Source organism: Felis catus, chromosome F2 (assembly GCF_018350175.1).
Source record: "Felis catus isolate Fca126 chromosome F2, F.catus_Fca126_mat1.0, whole genome shotgun sequence".
Lineage (NCBI taxonomy): Eukaryota > Metazoa > Chordata > Mammalia > Carnivora > Felidae > Felis > Felis catus.
This window is the reverse complement of record NC_058385.1, coordinates 28,408,377-28,429,472: the sequence shown is the minus strand read 5'-3', so window position 1 is coordinate 28,429,472 and position 21,096 is coordinate 28,408,377. Positions and strand designations below refer to the sequence as shown.

General features: G+C 40.3%; 1 protein-coding gene across 1 annotated transcript in view; it reads right to left on the bottom strand.

Annotated features, from left to right (window-relative positions):
- Positions 1–4,129: 4,129 nt before the first annotated feature.
- Positions 4,130–21,096, bottom strand: part of STMN2 (stathmin 2) — a 47,466-nt gene continuing 30,499 nt past the window's right edge. The window contains exons 4-5 of the mRNA XM_003999916.6: positions 11,910–12,101; positions 4,130–5,500 (exon numbers count right to left, since the gene is read on the bottom strand). Coding sequence (XP_003999965.2) covers positions 5,441–5,500; positions 11,910–12,101 — 252 coding nt within the window. The 3' untranslated portion in view covers positions 4,130–5,440. The remainder of the gene's footprint in view (positions 5,501–11,909; positions 12,102–21,096) is intronic.

The following is a 21,096-nucleotide window of genomic DNA, read 5'->3' as shown; positions in this document are numbered from 1 at the left end:
AGGCTGACTTCTATGCAGGCATCGCCTGGGCTCCTTTGCCCTCCGGTTTATGGTTGGATTTGGCCAATGAGGGGTCTTGGCTAGAGATTGAAAGGTGAGAGTGGAGACACTTACTGTTGAGACACTTATTCCCCAATCCCTCCTTGCCAGATTGCATTTGTTAGAGGCTGAATTCATCTCCAGAAGGTCATAGCCCCCAGATTAGGCAGCCTTCTTCTACAGGTACAGCTGTCTCCTGGGTCTTCACGTCATAGGAGGAAATCGTTTCTCTCTGTTGGTACACCTTCAGTGCTTTACCATCTTTTTAAAAAATTTTTAAGTGTTTATTTATTTTTGAGAGAGTGAGAGACAGAGTGTGAATGGGGGAGGGGCAGAGAGAGGGGGAGACATAGAATCGGAAGCAGGCTCCAGGCTCTGAGCTGTCAGCACCAGAGCCCGACGCGGGGCTTGAACCCACGAACCGTGAGATCATGACCTAAGCAGAGGTCGGACACTTAACCGACTGAGCCACCCAGGCGCCCCAAGTGCTTTACCATCTTTAGCTGGTTTCTTTTAATCTGTCCATACCATTCTGTTCTGTCTGATAGAATCTTCATTAGTTTCTCTTCATCTACCCATTTATAATGTATCATCCATTTCTTGCCAAGATATGGACCAATTTTAGATCAGTAAAGACTTAGCATCTCTTGGAACCACACGATGGGCAGCAAGTTAGCCGAGAGAGTTCCTCGGATTCCAAGGAAGGCATATTCTCTATACCCTGTAAGATGTGGCCAAGGAGAATGAAGGAACAGGCACATCTCCTTAGAAGACAGAGCCTAGAGCCACAGATGGGAGAATTCCTCTCTGGCAATCAGAATAGAGACAGAAGCAAGAAATGTTTCATCATTGTGTATTGATTATGTTGGGGAAAGTAACTTGTCATCTTCATTAACTTGTCTCTGGTCAAGAGGACTCATGTCCACATCTGTCAGAGAGAGTACTGTGCATTACCCAGAGACCCTGGATGTTGAGCTTGCTGCTGTGATCAAATGGACCTGGAGATTTTATCTTAGGGACAGTGTGAGCGTACTTTACATGTGGGAAGGAGGGTGACTGAATGTTTTGTGACCAGTAGGGTGGCAGTCACTGGTGCTGTTCATTAAATATTTATGGCTTTCCTCCTTTAGAGCTTATGTTGAGATTGTATTTTCCTGCCCATTTGGAGTTAAATGTGGTCATATCACTTGCTTTGTCCAAAGAAATGTGATGTCTGCTGCTTCTGGGCCAGTGCACAATTGGCCGGCTTCCCACTTTCCCTTTTCCACAGTGGCCAGCAGTATCTCAGATAAAGGCAGCTCCTTGGCCTTTAGTGCAGAGTGGGGAATGACAGAGTCCACAGTGACCCATGCTGGACATGTATCAGGAGCAGAAAATAAGCCTCTGTGATTTACTAGCCCCACTTAGATTTTGTAGGTTTTTTCACAGTCTGGTCTAGCATCTCCTAACTAATTTGTAGTGACCATAATTCTAAACAGAGAGTACAGCATGTGCATAGAGACCAGAAGGTTCTTGTTAAAGTGAATAGTTTGGTGCCCAAGGGGAGTAATATTCTTGAGAAATGAGGGGGCTAGTGAGGCACTTTACCGCCATGCAGAGGAGTGTAGATTTTAGTCTGCTGCTAAGGGGGACGAGGTGGTAGAGGCCTGGAGAGATGTGGTCAGAGTGGAGAGGGGCCTGCAGATTAGAGTGAAGGAGATACGTTGGTTGTTGTAAGAGTCTAATAAAACCCAAAGTAGGGGAGTGATTATGGAAATAGAAAAGAAGCAAGAAATGAGGGACAATTTGGGGGTCAAACTGATGATACTTGATGATTAACTGGAAGTGGGTGGTGGGGGCAGTGAAGGATCCAAGATGACTTTATGGTAATTTGGGGGAAGAGTTTGGGAATCTCAGTTTTGTTTGGGGCTGTGTGTTTGCCTTAGGAATTTTCAGCAAATGGCCTGATTAGAAGTCAAGGCTAACTGTCTCATTCAGGGCTGAGAACGCAAGATGATCGATTATTTGGTTGCTAAAATCACGGGTGCCATATCTCCTCCTTCTTCTCTCCCTCAGTGGGATGGGGGGTGGATGTGGCAGAGTATGACTGTCAGTACACTCTTACATATGTTATCTCCTGAGAAATGTTATAAAGGCTGGTGCTTGCCTCCAGAGAAAACAGAATTTGTCACTGTCAGTTGTTCCATATATTTTGGGTATGGAAGAAATAGGAGAGGAGGGTAAATCTGTAAACCGATGAGCTTCTGTGAATTTTCTTCAGAGTGCATTTTAAAGTCATATATTCAATTTAAACATAGTCCCGAGGATACCGGACTCTCTGTAAAAAAAATATAAGTGGAACAAGACTACCAAACTGTGGATAACTTGCAAAATGACATCATCTCTGCAAAGATCTCTTAGTTCAACTCTTAAAGGGTCAGGAGCATCTGAGGCGTTTTAAGCCTTACTGAAATAAGATGTTGTGAGAGAGACAACGCTTTTGGTTCCTTGACCTCATCTGTCTCTTAGACGCTTTCTTTCTATTCTTTCATGAACTTCAAGGTCTAGTTCATTTTTTTCTTCTTCTTGGATTCCTTTGGGTTCCACTTTTTTGAATAATATTGAATGAGTTTCTTTTCACGCCCCACTCCAATGGAATATGCCCTGAATGAAACAATACCACCACTGTGGCCATCACCAAGAATCCACACATCTGTATCGATTACATTTTGCAGTGGGGCCTCTCAACTGAGGTTGCAGGCAAGCAATGCCAGTGCCACTTGAGAACATGGTGGAAATACACATTCTCAGGCTTCCACAGACCTCAGAAATCAGAAATTCTGGGGCTGCAGCTCAGCAATCTGTTTTTAGCAAGTCCTCCAAATGACTATGAAGCATGCCAATATTGCAAAACATTAGTCTAGGGGAACTTTATAGACATAACACATCCTTGCTGGTGTGGTAGGATTTGAGGATGGTCTACTGATGAGCTACCAATAAGGAGAGAAATCACGCTAAGTGGGAATTGTGACCTGGAGCAAAGCCACTTATCTTCTGTCTCTCTGGGCTTTAGTTTCTTCACCTTTGGGATTTTCAGTTGGATTGATTGGTCAACAGTTCCAATGTAGGGACCCACAAAGTAGTGTGAGATGTTTGTCAACTATTTCTAGTTATTTCAGAAAGCTTCATAGAAATTTTATGCTTCCCCTCAGTATGCTGCAGGGACACATCAAAATATCCCCATTGGCTCACAAGTAGATTGTGAGCTTCTTGTGGTCATTCATTTTCGTGTTTCCGGGGCTCAGTCACAGGGTCTGGTCCCATGGAAGCCCTTCAAATAATGTTTTACGAAAACATTACAAACTAAGTTGTATAGAAATCAGTACAAAAATGAAGATTGGTTTATGCTAATCAGAAGCTCCAACTGACTTCCCAAAGGAAGATCGTGGCGTTCAGGCTTGCAAACATGTGTATTGATCGTTGCAGTGTTAGATTCCCACAAAGAGAGGGACCAGGTGGCCTCATCCTCAAACCTGGCTCACTAGTGCTCCTATGGACTATAGCCCAGTTTACTTATTCATAAATTCAATTATTTATGATTTTCTGCTAAAGCTGGATGGGGTTCCTTTGGTCCTGTAAGATCCATCTGGGTCATCGACAGGACCCTGCTGTGTCCATGTGTGCAGTATGCTTACTGGTGGTGCAGAATTCAGCACTATGGCAGGGAAATCTCATTTTAACAGGCCGGTGAAGGTGTTCTTTGGCCACATGGGAGTGCACGAGGTGGTGCCAGGAACCTTCCAAGTGCTTTGAAAGGGGGTCTCGTTCTCAGAATCATCAGTCTGAACCTGTGGTATCTCCTGCAGTCCTGAATGTTTTCAAGGGAAACAGATTGAAGACCTCTCCTGCTGCGTTGGCCTGTCAGAAGCAGAGAGAAAAGAGATGCTGCCTGCTGCCCCAGAAGGGAAGTGAATCAGCAGGGCACTGGTTTCCTTCAAACTCTAATCATTGTCTTTTTGCTTATGAGATTGTCTAATCCATTGGCCACCCTTTTAAAATCTGAACTCCAGGTCAGATACATGAAGGGGCAAGAGAACAGACTGAACCTTTATTAGTTCACAGAACTCCAATTCTTTATTAATCACAGCTTGCTCACAATGACATACAGGAAAATAGCACTAATGAAGAGTAAATATGCAGGCAGCAACCTTCAGGAGTTGGGATTTGGGGGAGAAACGACTTCAAAACTGCGATAGGTACTTATGGTGGGTGTCTGGTGATTCTTAGTTGGCACAAATGCCCTGCCTAGCCCCCTTAGCTGTATCAGCCCTCACAGATGGAGTAATTATTTTTTTTTAATAGGCAGGATTGCCTCACACTGGGGAAGAAAGACCAGCTTGAGTGAAAGTCCGCAGTGTTTTTGATCTCGCTTGTATGTGTGTTTCAATGCAACAACCAGCTCACAGTTTCCAAGTGGAAAAATATTCAGTAGCATCATGTACTTGTACTATAGGTAAGAGCTTAAAATGAACATCATCAATCATGGCATCCACAAATAAGCCACCTGACACATTAATTAATTCATTCCATCAAAAGAACTTAAACTAGAGAATTAAGCCCACTTCATGAAGAGCGATTTCATGGCTGCTTGAACCATTTGGATTCGAATCTGTGTTCAGCACTTTTAAAGGGTTTAACTTTCTGCTTCTACCCAGGTTGATCTCAGCTCTGTCTTCTCATCCATCCCTTTCTAAAGCCAAAGCACATTTGTAGCACATAATCCAGGAGAAGCAGAAGTAAATGCTATGATTGGTGTTTGTTTGTTTTTTTTCTTAGCCTGGTTTTGTAGTTTCTAGGCAGTTAGTAGATTATGAGTGAACAAATGTGGAGGTTCGTGTGGAGTCATAAAACCTGTAACCTAGGTGTGGTCTTAGTCAAGTTCAGAGATTACAAAGCCATCTAGGTCATTAGGCAATGGTGGGTTTCTAGCACCATAGACTGTCTACTGACCTCATTTTTCTGTTGGAATGAAAAGGGCAGGGAATGGAGTTCGACATGAGGGCTTCAAAAAGAACAGACCTAGCAAATTCATTTGAGTGGAAAGACACAACATCAAAAGCCTGTTACAGGACATGTAAGATTATGAAATAACTTGCATAATGCAATACTTGTATTTTTTAACAAAAATGTAAGTATTTACAAAATAAGATCCAAGGTATTTTTTAAACATCAAGCAAAACATTCTGCAAAGAGACCGCATTGATTTTTTTTTTAATTTTTGATTCTGTTTTTTTGTTTTTGTTTTTTATAATGAGTTCTTTTTAAACCATGTCATACATTTCCCATACTGATATCGCATGATCCATTATAATATAGGCAGGGGGATTTACTAATGGTGGGGCGTGCCATACCCTCCATCGTTTCAGCCAGACAGTTCAACCTGGAGTTCCTTGTTCCTGCGCACCTCCGCGGCATGCCTCTCCTGGAAGACACCAAAGGGAGAAGTAATGTCACAGAGCCTGGGTGTCTGCTCCACAGAGAACCGGAAAGGCTTGCCTACTTCTTTACACAATACATGCCTCGTTGGAAGTCACCCAGTTGTTTGATGTCTATCATCAGGAATTCTCTTCACTTCACGAGAAAGGACAAGGGACCCAGTAAGTATAACATAACAGAAGATCTTATAAGACTTACAGCACCTAAAAAAACCCTTAATACTGTATTTGAGTAAAACTATGAAAAAGGTCATATGATCAAGAGAATCCAGAATATTATGATCGCTATATAAATCCAGAAAATGGCAATAGAGCATCCTACTGTTGTTTACCCTATTTTTAATGGTGTTTTTCCTCTTCCTGAATATTTTAAGGGCTTTACAATTATCAGTGGACACTTTGAGAGGATTAGACGCAGGAAGAAGACTTTTTTATATGCTTCTTAAATGCTTAACCTATTAGTCAGAGCCTTTCAAAACTTGAGTCCCAGTGACCTTTCCAGTCTTACCTTCCTTCCTCCCATCAATATAAGGGAAGTGTAATAGATCATATTTTAGCATTGTATATAACTACTCCCTTGGCATGCAAAAATGTATGAAAGATGCTTTTAGGAAACATTCCGTTTCCCTAAGAAGATGTGATTAGAGAGATTTCTGTACTGGAAGCCAAGAAATATGAGGTCTTTCTTTTTCTTCTTTCCTTTTTTTTTTTTTTAATTTAATTATATGTATACTTTTTACCTTTTAAGGTCTCCTTTGCCTCACTAGGTATCAAATACAAACAAGGGATCTGAACTAGATGACCTAGAGTATCAGCTCCATCTGTGAAATTCTGTTGCATGAGTCAATTTAAATGCAAGATGAGGGTTGCGGTCAATATCATCAGAAATTCTTTTTACAAATGGCTACGCACTTGCAATACAAAAGAGGGGTCAGGAGTGAGCTGTGAGTGCCAGGAAAGAACGTTTTCATATATCGAGATGATAGTGGTCATTGGAGCGTAAACTTCCAATGGTACTGCTAAGCCTGTTTACTGTGTGGTGTTTGATGATCGTCAACGAATTGCAGCTTCAGCTTAGTATAAAGGTTAGTATAAAGGGTGGAATGAAAAAGACAGGGGTTCAGAGCTAAACTCTGTCGTCTACTTAGCTTTGTGATCTTGACAAAATCTCTCTAAGGACAAATTCCTTAGATATGAAATGGAGACAATAACAGTATCTCCTTTCAGGGTTGTTGTTTGGATTAAATGCAGTAGTACATGCAAAATGGCTGGCCTACAGCCAGCAATCAAGAACAGCTAGTTTTACGTCCCCTTTTCCTTTCATTATTCATTCCTCAGACAGGTTCAATAGTAAATAGTTACATAAATTGCATTCGTGAACAAGAATGACCCCTCCCCCCAAACAAAAGTCAGAGGAGAAGAAAACTTTATGACAGATGAAAATTAATAATGGTTGAAATCTGTATCTAAGGAGTTATATAACATCAAAATCACCTTTTCAGAAAAGAACCACAGAATCTTATTCCCTCAAAATATTTTTATTGTTTTAAGCTGTATCATATTATGGGATGTTATTGTCACTGAAATAATGACTACAATGTTTTTGCACCAACTTTTCTATATTGTTAGAGGTGAGATGATCAATATACTAAAACAACATCTCTTACTAAGTACTGTCCTTTGGGGTTGGCTAGGTAAAGTAGCTGTCAAGGTTGCTGTGTTTTTTTGCTTCTCTTACTCCTGAACACCATGGGAAGCTCCTTTGGTATTTGTTACAATATTATGATCTGGGCGGTCTTGGCCTTGGCTAGTGAATCGTGGGGTAGAGCTATAAAGGCAAGAAGATGTGACACAATTTGAATTAAGTGGAGAATTCAACAAGGTTCACTAGAAGTCCTCTTAACTGGTCTGGTAGGTTAACCAACACTCTCCATTCCCGCCATGATCCTGGTATCACCTAAATGTTGGGTTGCTTATGAGGCTAGTAGGCTCTTCCCTATTATTTGCACATACTTTTCCTCTCACTGGCTGAGTTACATGCTTACTTGTAGTCAATGATATTTCCACCCTGTTCGGCTAGCTAGTTGAGAATTTAATTACATAATTTAATTAAAGATACAGTAATAGAAGCTAGTGGAAATACCTGAGAAAGGGCAGTATGATCAGATATTGGATCAAATATAAAAGCTAGGGGAAATTTGTAAAAAAGAAAAGTTGTTAAGGTCCTATATTCATGTTATTTTGCAGATATCTTTAGCCCTTACCCAATTTTAAAGAAATTGAAACTGTAAATCATAGCTAATATGATATAGGTGGATAATGGGGAAAAGGGGGACATGGTACCCCAATTAACTGATCCATCTCTCAAAATGGTCTTGGCCTACGTGAAAAGATTGGTAATTGGCTGTACCTTTAAATGCTTGATGTTAAAGTTAGATGTATTATGAATGTATGAAATATTGTGAAAATGATTATACCTGCTTTAACTGGCTTTTAAAAAATACCCACTACAGATCCTGGTTGGGTCTGATGACAGAGCTGCTGTTACTCAGGGTTCCTGATGGGCCAGGCAGTGAATTTTCTGCTAGATACTGTTGAATGCGTTAGGGGAGAAAGGACATGTTGGGGGAAGAAGAAAGTGTCTCTTTAATCCTTTCGCATGGCAGGAAAAGGTGTTTTTCTATCTCTGTCTCTGTCTCTCTTTCTGTCTCTGTCTCCATCTCAGTCTCTGTCTCAGTGTGTCTCTTTCTATTATATTATTCCATGAACAAGAACATTTTAAACTTCACCAGAGTGTCAATCATTGTCCACAGACTATACTTTTGAGTCCTGGGTATGACTATTTATGTCACTCAATTTGAAGACTGTTGGGTAGTTGTAATTTCGATGTGAGTGACATAAACAGATCAGCCTAGTGTAACTCTCGGTGGCAGATGCATTCCTTCTTTCACACCTTTCTTCACATTTGATTCTTTCCTTTATAATAAGCTGGGGTGTTGAGACGAGGTGCTATGGAAACAGACATTGAAAGAAAAAAGCGTAACATTCTTTTCTGAAGGAAAAAAGAACACTTCTATGGAATGAAGATAAAAATACTTTAATATAATTTACGACAATATAACAAAGCATATTTAAGAAGTCTTTAGCTCAGTGGTTCTCAACTTCTGCTATTAGCATCTACTGGTAAACTTTAGAAGTAATACTGACCTCTGGGTGCCACCCCAGACAATTAAATCAAAATCTCTTAGTTTAAAGAGCACTTCAGTAGACTCTAAAGTGCAACTGAGATTGTTTTTCCTTTAGGCTTTCAGTTTTAGCTAAAGACTTTGAGCTAACATGGCTGGATCTCCAAGAAGTTTGTGGGAATTTGTCAGTGAATGACACTGAGGAAACCGCGGACACCATGGCTCTGTGGAACTGTATCATGTCGTCTGGCTAATTGACAGGCTCAGTGAAGTGAGGCCTGTCACAGTGGTGAGAATTTAGTGTGCTAGCCTTGACATGGATTTCATTTTTGCTAACATTTTTCAGTGCTTTTGTATTAACTATCTATATTGGTCCATATTATGTGTTGTCTTATTCTTTAATTTTTGGTGCTATGCTATTTGTTGCTAGTTTTATATTATCTGCATAGGGAAAGAGACGGTTGGTAAATGCTCTTTGATATTATTCCAGGTGTCTAAGCACATAGTAGGTACTCCACGAATACGCACTGAATGATTAACTGATTAATTGGTGTCATTTTCAGTAGTAATCATCTTTTGATGCATCGGATTCCAGAACAGCTTATATATGTTAGCAGTTTCATGTATTTTCAGCATTAGTATTATTATTGATTCTCTTTTTAATTTAATCTTACTGCAGTAATTTCATTCAAACAACAGGCGAGATATTGGTCATGATAAAAACCTTACTCTGTCTTATTTAGGAAAAAGAAAACATATTTAAAATACGTCAAAAGGAAGTAAATTTGGTACTCCCCAAGGAGTACCTCCACTTGATGGAGATGATAATGAATCTTGGAGGACACTGGCCAAAGCTCCCATTAGATTTGAAAAGCATCTCTGTGGCTATGAAATTCCAAGGGGAATGTGGTCCTAAAAATGATCTGGGCTGCATTATCCAGCGTGGGATAGAATACTGTCAGTTGGGATTTAAATCAGAATAGGCTATAAACCCCTAGTTCTCAAACCTGGCCAAATATTGGAATCATCTGGAGGGTTTTAAAAAATATAGACGCCTGCGTCTCACTGGGAGATTTTGCAGCTTGATGTCAGGATGTTAAGCCGTCCACAGGTTGATTATTTCTAGGACAAATTGCATGCCTGTATGCAAGTGTGTCTGAAAGGAGGTGGAGACTAAATCTGGGTGAGGATGGGAAAGAGTGCTAAAAGGTGCTGGGCTGGGGAGTGGGTGAAGAGAAATACACAGAGAAAAAGAAATTACCTATTAAAATCCAACACTTCTGGAAATACTAGTTAAAACATGCAAATTTTATGTACCACTTTATAGTTGAAATCAAGAGGGATATGCTATATATTTGCATATGTGTAATTTCAAAAACAATAATGCTCCTGGTTGTCAGTGATATAAATCTTGCACTAGATATTACGGTCTAATTGAAAAGCCTGGAATATGATCAGCATGCCCCATTTCTAGCAACTTCATTATTTTTTTTTTTTTAGGGCCTAGGATATGAGATGGTTGAGTCATAATTATCCCAAACAGAACACACAGTGGTCTTCTGCTATCCGTGGTATGAGCACCAGTCAGCAGGAATCTCCTTGGTTGTACAGAAATGTGTGAACTGAGGGCAAATGGAAGAAGACTGAATGGTTCAAGGTGAGGCACATAAATTTTGCCCAATGGAACTTTGCTCTCCAGCATCTCAGCAAAGCACTTGCTATGGTACCACCATGTGTAACATGCAGAGAGCTGAACTGCCTCCTTGAAATCCTGACCTGATGCACTTGGGTGAAACACAATGACATTGTTCTGAGAGTATGGAAGCACCAGCTTATATGCATAAATTAAATTTTAACTTTAAGGTTCTGACCAAGGCATTCAGTGGTTCTCTGCTCCTGACCAGGTCATCTAGTAGTTTCTCCACATACCTCTGAGAGCCTCAGTGTCCTACTGCTGTGTCAGAGCCCATAGGCCCTTCCCTAGGCAATGCTTTAAAAAATCCCTCAAAAGCACAGATGCCCATGAAAATCTCCATGAAATTATATATATATATATATATATATATATATATATATATACACATATTTATGTTTTGTGCCTGATTTCCTTTGGTTCTGGATTGATATTTGTCATCAGAGAATGCGAGTAAAAACAGAGTTATCAGAACTTCAGAACAGAGTTGCCTGATCCCTGGGTCTTCCTAAGAAATACTCAGAAAACAGGAGGCTGATCTTGTCTAAACTCTTAGTGCTCTGATGACAGGGACAGTCCTACTTCCGTCTGTATCTCCAGTGCCAACATGTAATAGTACCCAGTACTGGTGCAGAGGGCAACGGCTCAGAAAAGGACTGAGGCATTGTTTCTCAAAAATCATATTTCTCAATGCTTAATCCAATTTCTGGAGATGGAAAAAGCTACACTATTCATATCTATACTACACATTTTCAAAGGAAACTTTGCTGGGTGGTGGTGGTGGTGATGGATAGATAGCATAGCGTCAACAACAGGGAAAGAGAGAATACTTTTCAGAGGATCTCCTGCTCTGCTCATCCTGATTGGTGGGAATGGGTATATTTCAGGGTTGGTGAGGAGAAAGACACCAGGATATCAGAACGTGAGGAAATAAACATCCCTTACTAGCTTCCCTTCCCTTTGGTTCCATGAATGTTACTATACCCTGGTTTCCCATGTAGATTCTCCTACACGGACAGAGTGGCTTTCCATTTTTCCTAGGTAGTCTGTCATTTCTTGAATATATTTTTCCAAGTTATTATTTATATATTCAATATTACACTCAATGAAATAGTAAAGCAAATATTGAATGTATTATTTTGTTATATATTATTGTTACTTATTAATATATTTTTATGGCATGTTTCATATTTCCAATTTAATATTTTTCTAATGGATTGGTTCTTAAAGTTTGTGCAAGTCTTTTATATATTTGAAAAGCATGAATCAGCTTCCCTGAATCCATTCACTACTAAAACATTTCACCAAATTCTAGCTTTAACGTTGGATTCCCACTCCTCTCCCATGTTGCAGTGCCCACAGAGTCAGTGCTACAGTGGAAGAACCTGTCCAAGGCGTTAGCTGTCTCTGTACTTGAAACAAGTTTTGACTAAGTCCCTGGTGCCCGGGCATTTGGAACTTCACCCAGCTGTGTTGCGTATGAATGCATGCTTATGCCCAGAACTTTGTCGGGATTACCTTTTCCTGCAGACGTTCAATAATAGCAGCTAGATTAGCCTCACGGTTTTCTTTAATTTGTTCCATTTTCAGGATCAGCTTTTCCTCCGCCATTTTGCTGAAGTTGTTGTTCTCCTCCAAAGCCTTCTGAAGGACTTCTCGCTCATGTTCCCTCTTCTCTGCCAATTGTTTCAGCACCTGGGCCTCCTGAGACTGGGGAAGAAAAACATATCCATTTTATAATCACCCAAAAGCAAACCTGGCAGGATAATGGTCCACTGATTTGAGTGTTCCAATGAACACTTGTTCTAGCCTTAAGCACTATTGTCAATTCAATACTCATCTACGTGGCTTTGAGTTTTCTACTGAATGTGGCTAGCTGAATTCTCAGCTGGGGATTTTTTTGGACACACCGTCTTGGAAGAAGCATTTAATCCTCATTGAGGAGTTTTTGTTTTGTTTTGTTTTTTAGAATAAGTTGATGCTAAGCATTTGTGCAACCGGGAATGCTATAATTAATCATTGGATAGCAGCATCCATTGAAGCCTGAGGAAAATATGGGAGGATTGGGGCAAGTTCACCTCTTTCCCCTGCCCCATTTTTCATCAGCTGTAGGCTAAGTCCTGAGCTTTTCAACTTTAGCCAATCAAATCTCCAAATGTACTTTCTCGTTTTATTCCACACGCACCTCTCCTCACTTGCCTGTTTTACTTTCATTACCCAAATTTTCTTTGGAGACGTGTGAACGGTGTAAAGGTAATGTCCACTTGGCCACAGAAAACAGAGAGTCCTTGTTCTGGCCCCCTCTTGAACATGCCAAGGTCACCCGGGTAATCTTTGAAACCCTGTGGTTACTTAGTGATTAGAGTAGAAACGCCAGAGGCAGTTGCACCCCACCTAGCATCCCCCCACATTTTGTGCACTGTAGTTTCCCTGCAGCATCAGGAGGCTGTATGACTCTGTACAGTGTATATTAACAATCACTGAAGTGCTTGATAAAAATTCAGAGGCCTGGTATCCACTCCCCAAAGTTCTGATTCTGTGGTTCTTTGGTTAAGACCCAGGTTAAGACCCATAGGTAATATATGTATGTATGTAATATATAAAGTTTATTTATTTATTTATTTATTTTGAGAGAGAGAGAGAGGATGGGGAGAGAGGCAGAGCGAGAAGAAGAGAATCCCAGGCAGGCTCTGAACTGTCAGCATAGAGCCCCATCGGGGCTTGAACTCATGAACCATGAAATCACGACCTGAGGTGAAATCAAGAGTTGGATGCTTAACTGACTGAGCCACCAGGCACCCCCAGGAATCTATATGTTTGATAAGTATCCCCGGTGATTCTAATGCAGGCTATTCAGGGTACCTTTTGGAAAATGCACTGGCATGGCCTCTGGTGTCAGGCCTGTGTTGGTGACCTGGATGTGCTATTTAACTTCTTCCCACATTCATTGTTTCTTTCACAGTATGCAGCTAAGAGAAGTTTTACTCAATGCTGAGCTATCCAGGTTGAAGACTAAATTATTACACGGGCATTGTTCCTGGGTAATTCCTTACGACTGGCTGGTGCTCTGAGGTGAGTCTTTGCAGGAGTAACTGTAACTCTGAACACCTAAACAATGGCAGCTTAAAAATGTGTCTCATGGCTTGTCAAATATTGATTAATTAATGTTAATGTTAAAAGCATTAATAGGAAAACATTTAGTTGATAGCCATGATGGGGTCTCACAGGAGAGATCTTGGTATGCATACAGTATGAGGCTTGACGGAGAAGAAACTTCTCTTCAGATAGGAAGGGGAAAATCAGACAGCCTTGAGACTCTTTGCTGATATGTTTATCCTGAAGTTTATCAGGAATAGGTCTCGTGACTCATGGGAGATTAGAAAATTTGGGGAACTAGCCCCGCATCTTGTTTTAGTCCCCAAATGGTTTCACTGACATCCTTAGGAGACTACATCACATACTTGCTTTGTTATAGCTTACGGTAGAACCCAATATGGAAAACAACGGGAAATGTTAACACGGAATAAATTCAAAATCAAACGGCACCTTTCTGGAGAAAACCTGAAAAAATATTTTCTAGCTGGTTCATCCTTCTGCCTCTAGGTGGGACTATTGGTAAAGCATCCTACATTGATTTGCTTCTTTACTGCTACTAGGACCACTGACTTCAATGTGAGAGACAGACTAAAGGTGTGTGTGTGTGTGTGTGTGTGTAAAAGCTTCTCTCTGATGGACTTCATGGCAAGGGGCCATATGCCTGCCGTTCTTTACTATATCAGCTCACAGAGAAAGTTACCAAGGATGGTTATCAATGAGCAACTGAGTAATTTTTAATTTTCAGAGGCTCAAACTTACTGAGGCACTTGTAAAATTGTATTTTAACTTACAGTTCACATTTGCATTCTTAATTTTCTTTTGTGAGAGACTTAAAGACAGGAGACAGCAGAGGAAGGGAATCGAGAAGGGAAACCCTGGGGACTAAAAGGGCAATATCGCAGCACATACCTTTTCAAATGTCTTGCCTTGGTGGGGCACATTTGGCTTGCGTGAACAAACGCTCCCACCGGCCCCGTTACCAGTAATGGAGGGAGAGGCCTATTGCTTTACTGGGCGCAGCATTTGGCTCTGTTTGAGGTGCCTCAATTAATGGCGTTAGTACTTTTGCAGCCATTGGGGCTAAATGAGATTACCCAGCACAGGTGTCAAGTGTATTTCTTTAGCACAATTAATGGGGTGAAACAGAAACAGAAGGCAGCACAGAGCGTTCTCACGTGAGGCTGCTGATAGGTGACGGAGACCCGCCAAACTGGGCCAGCCCCCTTCGGGGCTGCTCATTTCTGTGGTGCCTTTTCCTAGACTGAGGGAATGTTGCATCCACCATCCTCCCCACTGATACATTTTTGGGACCTGTTGATCATCTATGTTTCAAATATTTAAAGCCACATCTGTTAAAAAAAATACATTGATTACGGAAAGGATCCCACACTGAGAAGATAACTTTTGGCACCCTATTTTGGTTTTTCCTCACAGGCACTCAACTCTTAGACAAACTCTTTTGTGGAGCTAATAGTCTCGGGGCCTTTACCTCAGTTCTTAAGGTCTCCACCGCTGAAGACAGCACTACTGCCTTTTCCTTCTTTCACACCCTAGCATCCAGATGTCACTGCCTACAACTTCTCTGACTTTATTCCTGGGGAGAGACTGAGTCTGTCATCAATACACCTTTTAATCTCCCGGTCGTCACAGCCTCAAGGAAGAAAACTGGTTACGCTTCACTGAGCAAATAAGCATTTAGTTCAGAAAACTGCCCTGAAACATAACATGCGTGAGGATCCAGAATAAAAATATGTTTTAGACAAAAGTGGAAGCATTTGCCTTCATTTTGGTAAACGTTCTCACCACGTGGTTGAAGAGGTGATTTTATTTTCTTCCTCGCTTGGGCAGATTAGCAGAAAAGAATCTTGACTGGGAGGCTTAAAAGGTAGGATTTGCTGAAAGCTGTTAAAAATAAATTGTTTAAGGGCAAAGGATCTGACCACGGAGGACCATCTCTGAATGGCATGTACCTAACATAGAAGGTCACTGAAATACTGAAATGGAAAATTAGGGCATGATAACGATCAACTGATACAATGCAAATGTCAAGACAAACTATTTATAGAGCTAAGACATCCAACATGACATTCTGGGAGACCAGGGAACCTTCTCCACCTTGCTATTGTAATAACGGAGGCGCAGAATTGGTGCCCACTTTTTCTAAGCATACACTGAACTCAGCATCACCGAAAGGATTACATGAGAGGTACGTGAAGGGAAAAATAATGAGACAGGGACAAGAGTTATTGTACATTGAGGAACACTTTAACATTTTCCAGAGAGGTTCATTACCGTGCCTTATATTACTGAGTATAAGAGTTTAATTACTATACAAATGAAATGGAAGATAAATTTGAGTTAAGTGATATATAAAGCTCAATTTTATTTTATGTACTCTTATGAGATTTAAGACTATATTTTAGTTAGTACTAGCGTTCCATTTCTTTCTGGAGTGAACACATTTCTAACCCTTTATTTTATTGTCCCCTTTCATCATCTGGATATATTACTTGCCACTAACTAGAACCATTTATCAGACACTAGATCTCTGAGTACCTAAGTATCTTTAAAGGATGTGTCTCTAATTATTGGCTTTACTGTTAACAGTGAAAAACCATTAGCAACCCAGTTAGAGTCATAAATAATGTCTTGGTAAAATATGATAATTGAGGGTCACCTGGATGGCTCCGTCGTTAAGCATCTGACTGTTGATTTCGACTTAGGGCATGATCTCACAGTTGGTGAGATCGAGCCCTGAGTGGAGCTCAGCATTGGCAGCACAGAGCCTGCTTGGTATTTTCTCTCCAACCCCCCCCCCCCCCCGCCCCTTCCCTGCTTGTGCTCTCTCTCAAAATAAACAAACATTAAAAAATATGATAATTGAATATAATTGTGCAAAACAAAAGTGTGCAATATTCACTGTGTGTTGAAGTGAGAAGCATAATAAAACATTTTAAATGGTTAAAACCCAAGCCCTTTAGAATGAGCTCTTCTGCTAAAGCCTGGAATGCGTTTACTGTGGTTAACTCCTGGGAAAAGAACCACGGGGGTGCTCTTCACTGAGGGACAACACATGACACATGTGAGGGTTCTGTGGACCAAGTGTCACATCCTCCAAGGAGCAGATGCCTCCCGAATGTTGAATCACAAATAAGCCAGCACTTGAGTTTATAATCGTTGCTGTACAAACCACCCCCTCTTTTCCTGGATGTGACTGTAATTACCATCTATAATGTGAGATGCCAACAAACAAGAAAGTTAAGTCTATCAGGTTTGGTGACTAATCATGGCCCAGTTTACACCATTTTATTTAAAAAAAAAAGCAATGCAGGGGTGCCTGGGTGGCTCAGTGGGTTAAGTGTCCAACTTCAGCTCATGTCATGATGTAATTAATGGCTTTGTGAGTCTGAGCCCCACATTAGGCTCCATGCTGACAGTGCAGAGCCTGCTTGGGATTCTCTCTCTCCCACCCCCCACCCCCCACCCCGACCCTCCCCTACTTGCATGCTCTGTCTCTCAAAAAAAAAAACAAAAAAACAATGCATCTTTCTTTCAGAGGTTCAGGGACTTTGCAGTTGATTGTACCAATATCGTCAGTGTGTCAATTATCTCACTTCATGAACTGTGAGTACTGTTTGTGTAGTACTCTTCTTAATTCAATCTGTTTTAGGGTGAGATTTTATTAATGTCATTAAAATTCTTAAATTGCCATCTTTTTTTCATAATACTTATTTTTTTCAAGCCACTGTGAGTTGGGCAGACCCATTTATATACCTGTCACCTGTCAAACTGTTTCTCCTTTGTAACTTGATACATAATATTTTATAACATTTAAAAATGTTCAAGAAATGTATGGTAACATTTCAGTATCTTTTTTAGCAAGAAACTTCTTTTCTCTATATGATTCTGAGTTTGCTGGACTCTAGTTTCTGCAGGCAGGAACCAGCTGTGTTTTGCATAATAATAGCTGGTTGTCTCTCACAGTACTTGCCTGCGGCTTCATGTAGGATAGGTCTTTTATTTCCATTGACCCATGGTCAATAACTCCATGACCCAGGTCCTATCATTAGGCTCATTTTACAGATGGGTAAAATAAGACATAGATGGACAGGTTAGTCACTTGTCCAAGGTCACACAGCTATTATGTGATAGAGCCAGACTTTGATTACAGGTATTGCCTTAAGCATGTTCTTAACCACTGTGCTTTAAAGATGCTCTTAGAAACTATTGCTTGGCTTAGATGACCATATAATTTATTGTCCAAACTGGGCACTTATGACATTGAAATGATAATGATGGTATCAAAAACAGGAATAAACAGGAGTTGTCCTGGGCCAATTGGGAGATGGTTAGCTTAGGTCTGCTGTTACTTGCTAAATGTTTGTTGAATGAATAAATGGCGGGCTGGCTGGCTGGCTGACTAAAGTCTTTATATTGCTTCACCCTTGTGGGCCAGTTGTGGTATGGAAATTTTGATTTCAACATGTGAGCTACAAGCTGACCTCACAATATAATATAGTCTCACGGAGGTGAAAGCTGATTCCCAGAGATAATCAAAGAGAGCAGAAAAAGCAGGAAAAAGGGCTATTTCTTGTATAACAAATTTCTTCTACCAGCAAATCAAAGGGGCATTAATTCTGGTTCAAAGAAGCCTGAGGGAGGGTTGTCCAACCCAGTAACCAGATGGTCAGTGCTGCGATAGTGTCAACAGATGGAGTGAGGGACTGGGGACACTGCCAAAACATTTGTCACCAAGTGAGTTTGGGCCCACGTGGAAATGACTCCGTGGCAGTCCTCCAGCTGTAAATCCAGAAGGACTCACACAGGCAACACAGCCCGGGTCACGGGTTCTCAGATGTGGTCCCTAAACTCCCAGGAGCAGGCCTTTCAATGGTACCAATGGAGGCGAGAGAAGCTCACAAACTTTTTTATGTTTTAAAAGCCTATCAGAAATCTTATTTTGCTTGTATGTCTCTGTCTATTTTTACATTTACTTTGAGTTAGAATTAAGTTAATTTAGTGAGAATATGCTTATTTTTATGATAATAAAAATATTAACTGGCACTTATAGATTCCTTCGATTGTAACCACGACAAAGGAATTTATTAATACTATTTAATGTATTCATACTATTATACTATTATTATACTACTATTAATATTAATAGTATGTTTGGTAGGCAGAATCTTTAAAAACTTGTAACTGTGAGAAAGGAAATGGATCCAGGGCAAAATGTTGCTGATCACTGGGCTCGGCTGAACATCTATTATTAGGAACTATTTTAAAAAATAGTAAAGTTGAAATTGAATAATTATCTGGTACCAATTTGAAAAAGTAAAGGCCTAAAATTCCTCCATGGTTCCCTAAAATTTTTCTGGTCTGATCATCCGTCTCTGTGTTGTCCAACTCAGTAGCTACTAGTTATATATGGCTGTTTCACGTTTCTTTTTACCTTTAAAAATGCAACTGCTAGAAAAACTGAAAATACATATGTGCTCACATTGTATTTCTATCGGACAGCACTATTCTATATAGCTAGAGACATTTATTTTTTTTCCATGTTGGCAGGGCTACAAGCTCACCGATTGTACAGTTATGAGCTAAATAGTTACTATAATTGTTATACTAACACTAAACGTTTACAGATAAAATTGTGGATATCTGCAATTTTGCTTATCTAAATTCTATTTCCCCTTCTCTGGATGAGAACATCTCAATTTGCTTTTAGGGGTCTATACCTCCACATTTCTCTGCAGAGATCTTACCTATTCGGGGAGCGCCTGGATGGTTCAGTCGGTTACGCTTCCAACTCTGGATTTAGATTCAGGTCTTGATTTCGTGTTTCCCAGTTCATGAGATGGAGCCCTGTGACTGGCTCTGAGTTGACAGCATGGAGCCTTCTTGGGATTCTCTTTCTCTCTCTCTCTCTCTCTGCCCCTCTCCCACGCATTCTCTCTCTATCAAATAAATCTCTCTCTCTCTCTCAAAATAAATAAATACACATAAAAAAAAGAACTATTGAGGGGCACCTGGGTGGCTCAGTCGGTTAAGCATCTGCTTCCGCTCAGGTCATGATCCCATGGTTCATGGGTTCAAGCCCCGCATTGGGCTCTGGGCTGACAGCTCAGAGCCTGGAGCCTGCTTCAGATTCTGTCTCCTTTCTCTCTCTACCCCTCCCCCACTTGTGCTCTGTCTCTCTCAAAAATAAACATTAAAAAAAGAAAAGAACTATTGGGAAGGAAAAGCCCTCTTTCTGCCGGAGTTGCTAATTTGTGAGGAAAAGAAACGGGGACTGACGGTTGAAAACTAAACTTTCTTGGTATGGAAACCAATTAGATGCAGGAAGAGACAGATGACAGATATAAAAAGGTTTTCTGACCTTATTGCTTGATCTGGATCCAGCTGTTTTTGAAGCTGTAACCATTCCTAGACTTTTTAGTCACATACCCACTTTGTATTCTAGCTAGTTGAATTGAGTTTTGGTTACATGCATGTCCTCACTAAGGTAATCACTGAGATATATGCACTGGCTGGAGGCTCTTTGAGGAGAATTAACAGTTCTTCTAATGAGCACTTATTAAGTCAGCACAACCCAACAGAATAAAATCAATTAATGATTTTTGTAAGTTGGCACTTTCTGTTAATTATATTTTCTTCTAATTAAAACCCTACTACAAGGACATAATCTATATAATGATTTTTGCCTTGAAAATTTTAACAAGTAATACCAGACACGTGAAGGAATACTGATTTTAAGGGTTTCAAAAAACATTTTTCCTAGTGTCATAATGTTAGATAATATTTGTAAATGTCTTTTAGCCATGTGGCCGGTTTCTAGTTCTATTCAATTGTATAAACGTGTAATTGTTGATAATTTATCGTTGCCAGGGTGTAGGAATTTTACTGGAATTAGTCATTAGCTAACTCAGGGAGTTTTGTGAGAACAGCGAGTTCATTTTGATAATCTCTGTGTCGTTCTTTTCCTTTTAATAATATCCTTCAAATCAAATACATTACCTTAGAAACACCAGCAGCATTCTGAACCATGATCTCAAAGTTTCAATTGCAGCTCAGTCACTGACTTCCTATTCTAATCAGGTCACAGCATCTCTATGTGGCAACCTAGGATCTGTACCTGGTGCCCATTACCTCTAAGAGGACTTGAGCTGCTTTGATGCAACCCACTGTCACTGCTGGAGTTACTTACTTAGAGCTGTTGGCCGCAAAGTCTTGATGGATTGTAAATGCAAGTTAAGTTAGCTTTACTACGAGAAGAAAGCTCTAAGTAACAACATTTGTTAAGGCAACTTCCGGTACACAGATTTGAGTTAGTAGCTCAGTTTCCTCCTTTTAAAATCCACCTCTATGACAACAGTAATTGACCAACTACAATAAATATACATGTAAAGAAATACTTGTCAGATGCTTGGAGAACCTCACTCTTCAGTGAAAACTGAAAATGTGATTAGGATGTTTTCTGACACAGGAAGATTTTTCAACTACAAAGGTCAGAACAGAACGTAATTTTTAGTTCAGAAAATGTAATCTGAGGACTTCTAATCTTTGGCTCTTTCTTCCTGATCTGAAGATACACATACTGTATCTGTTA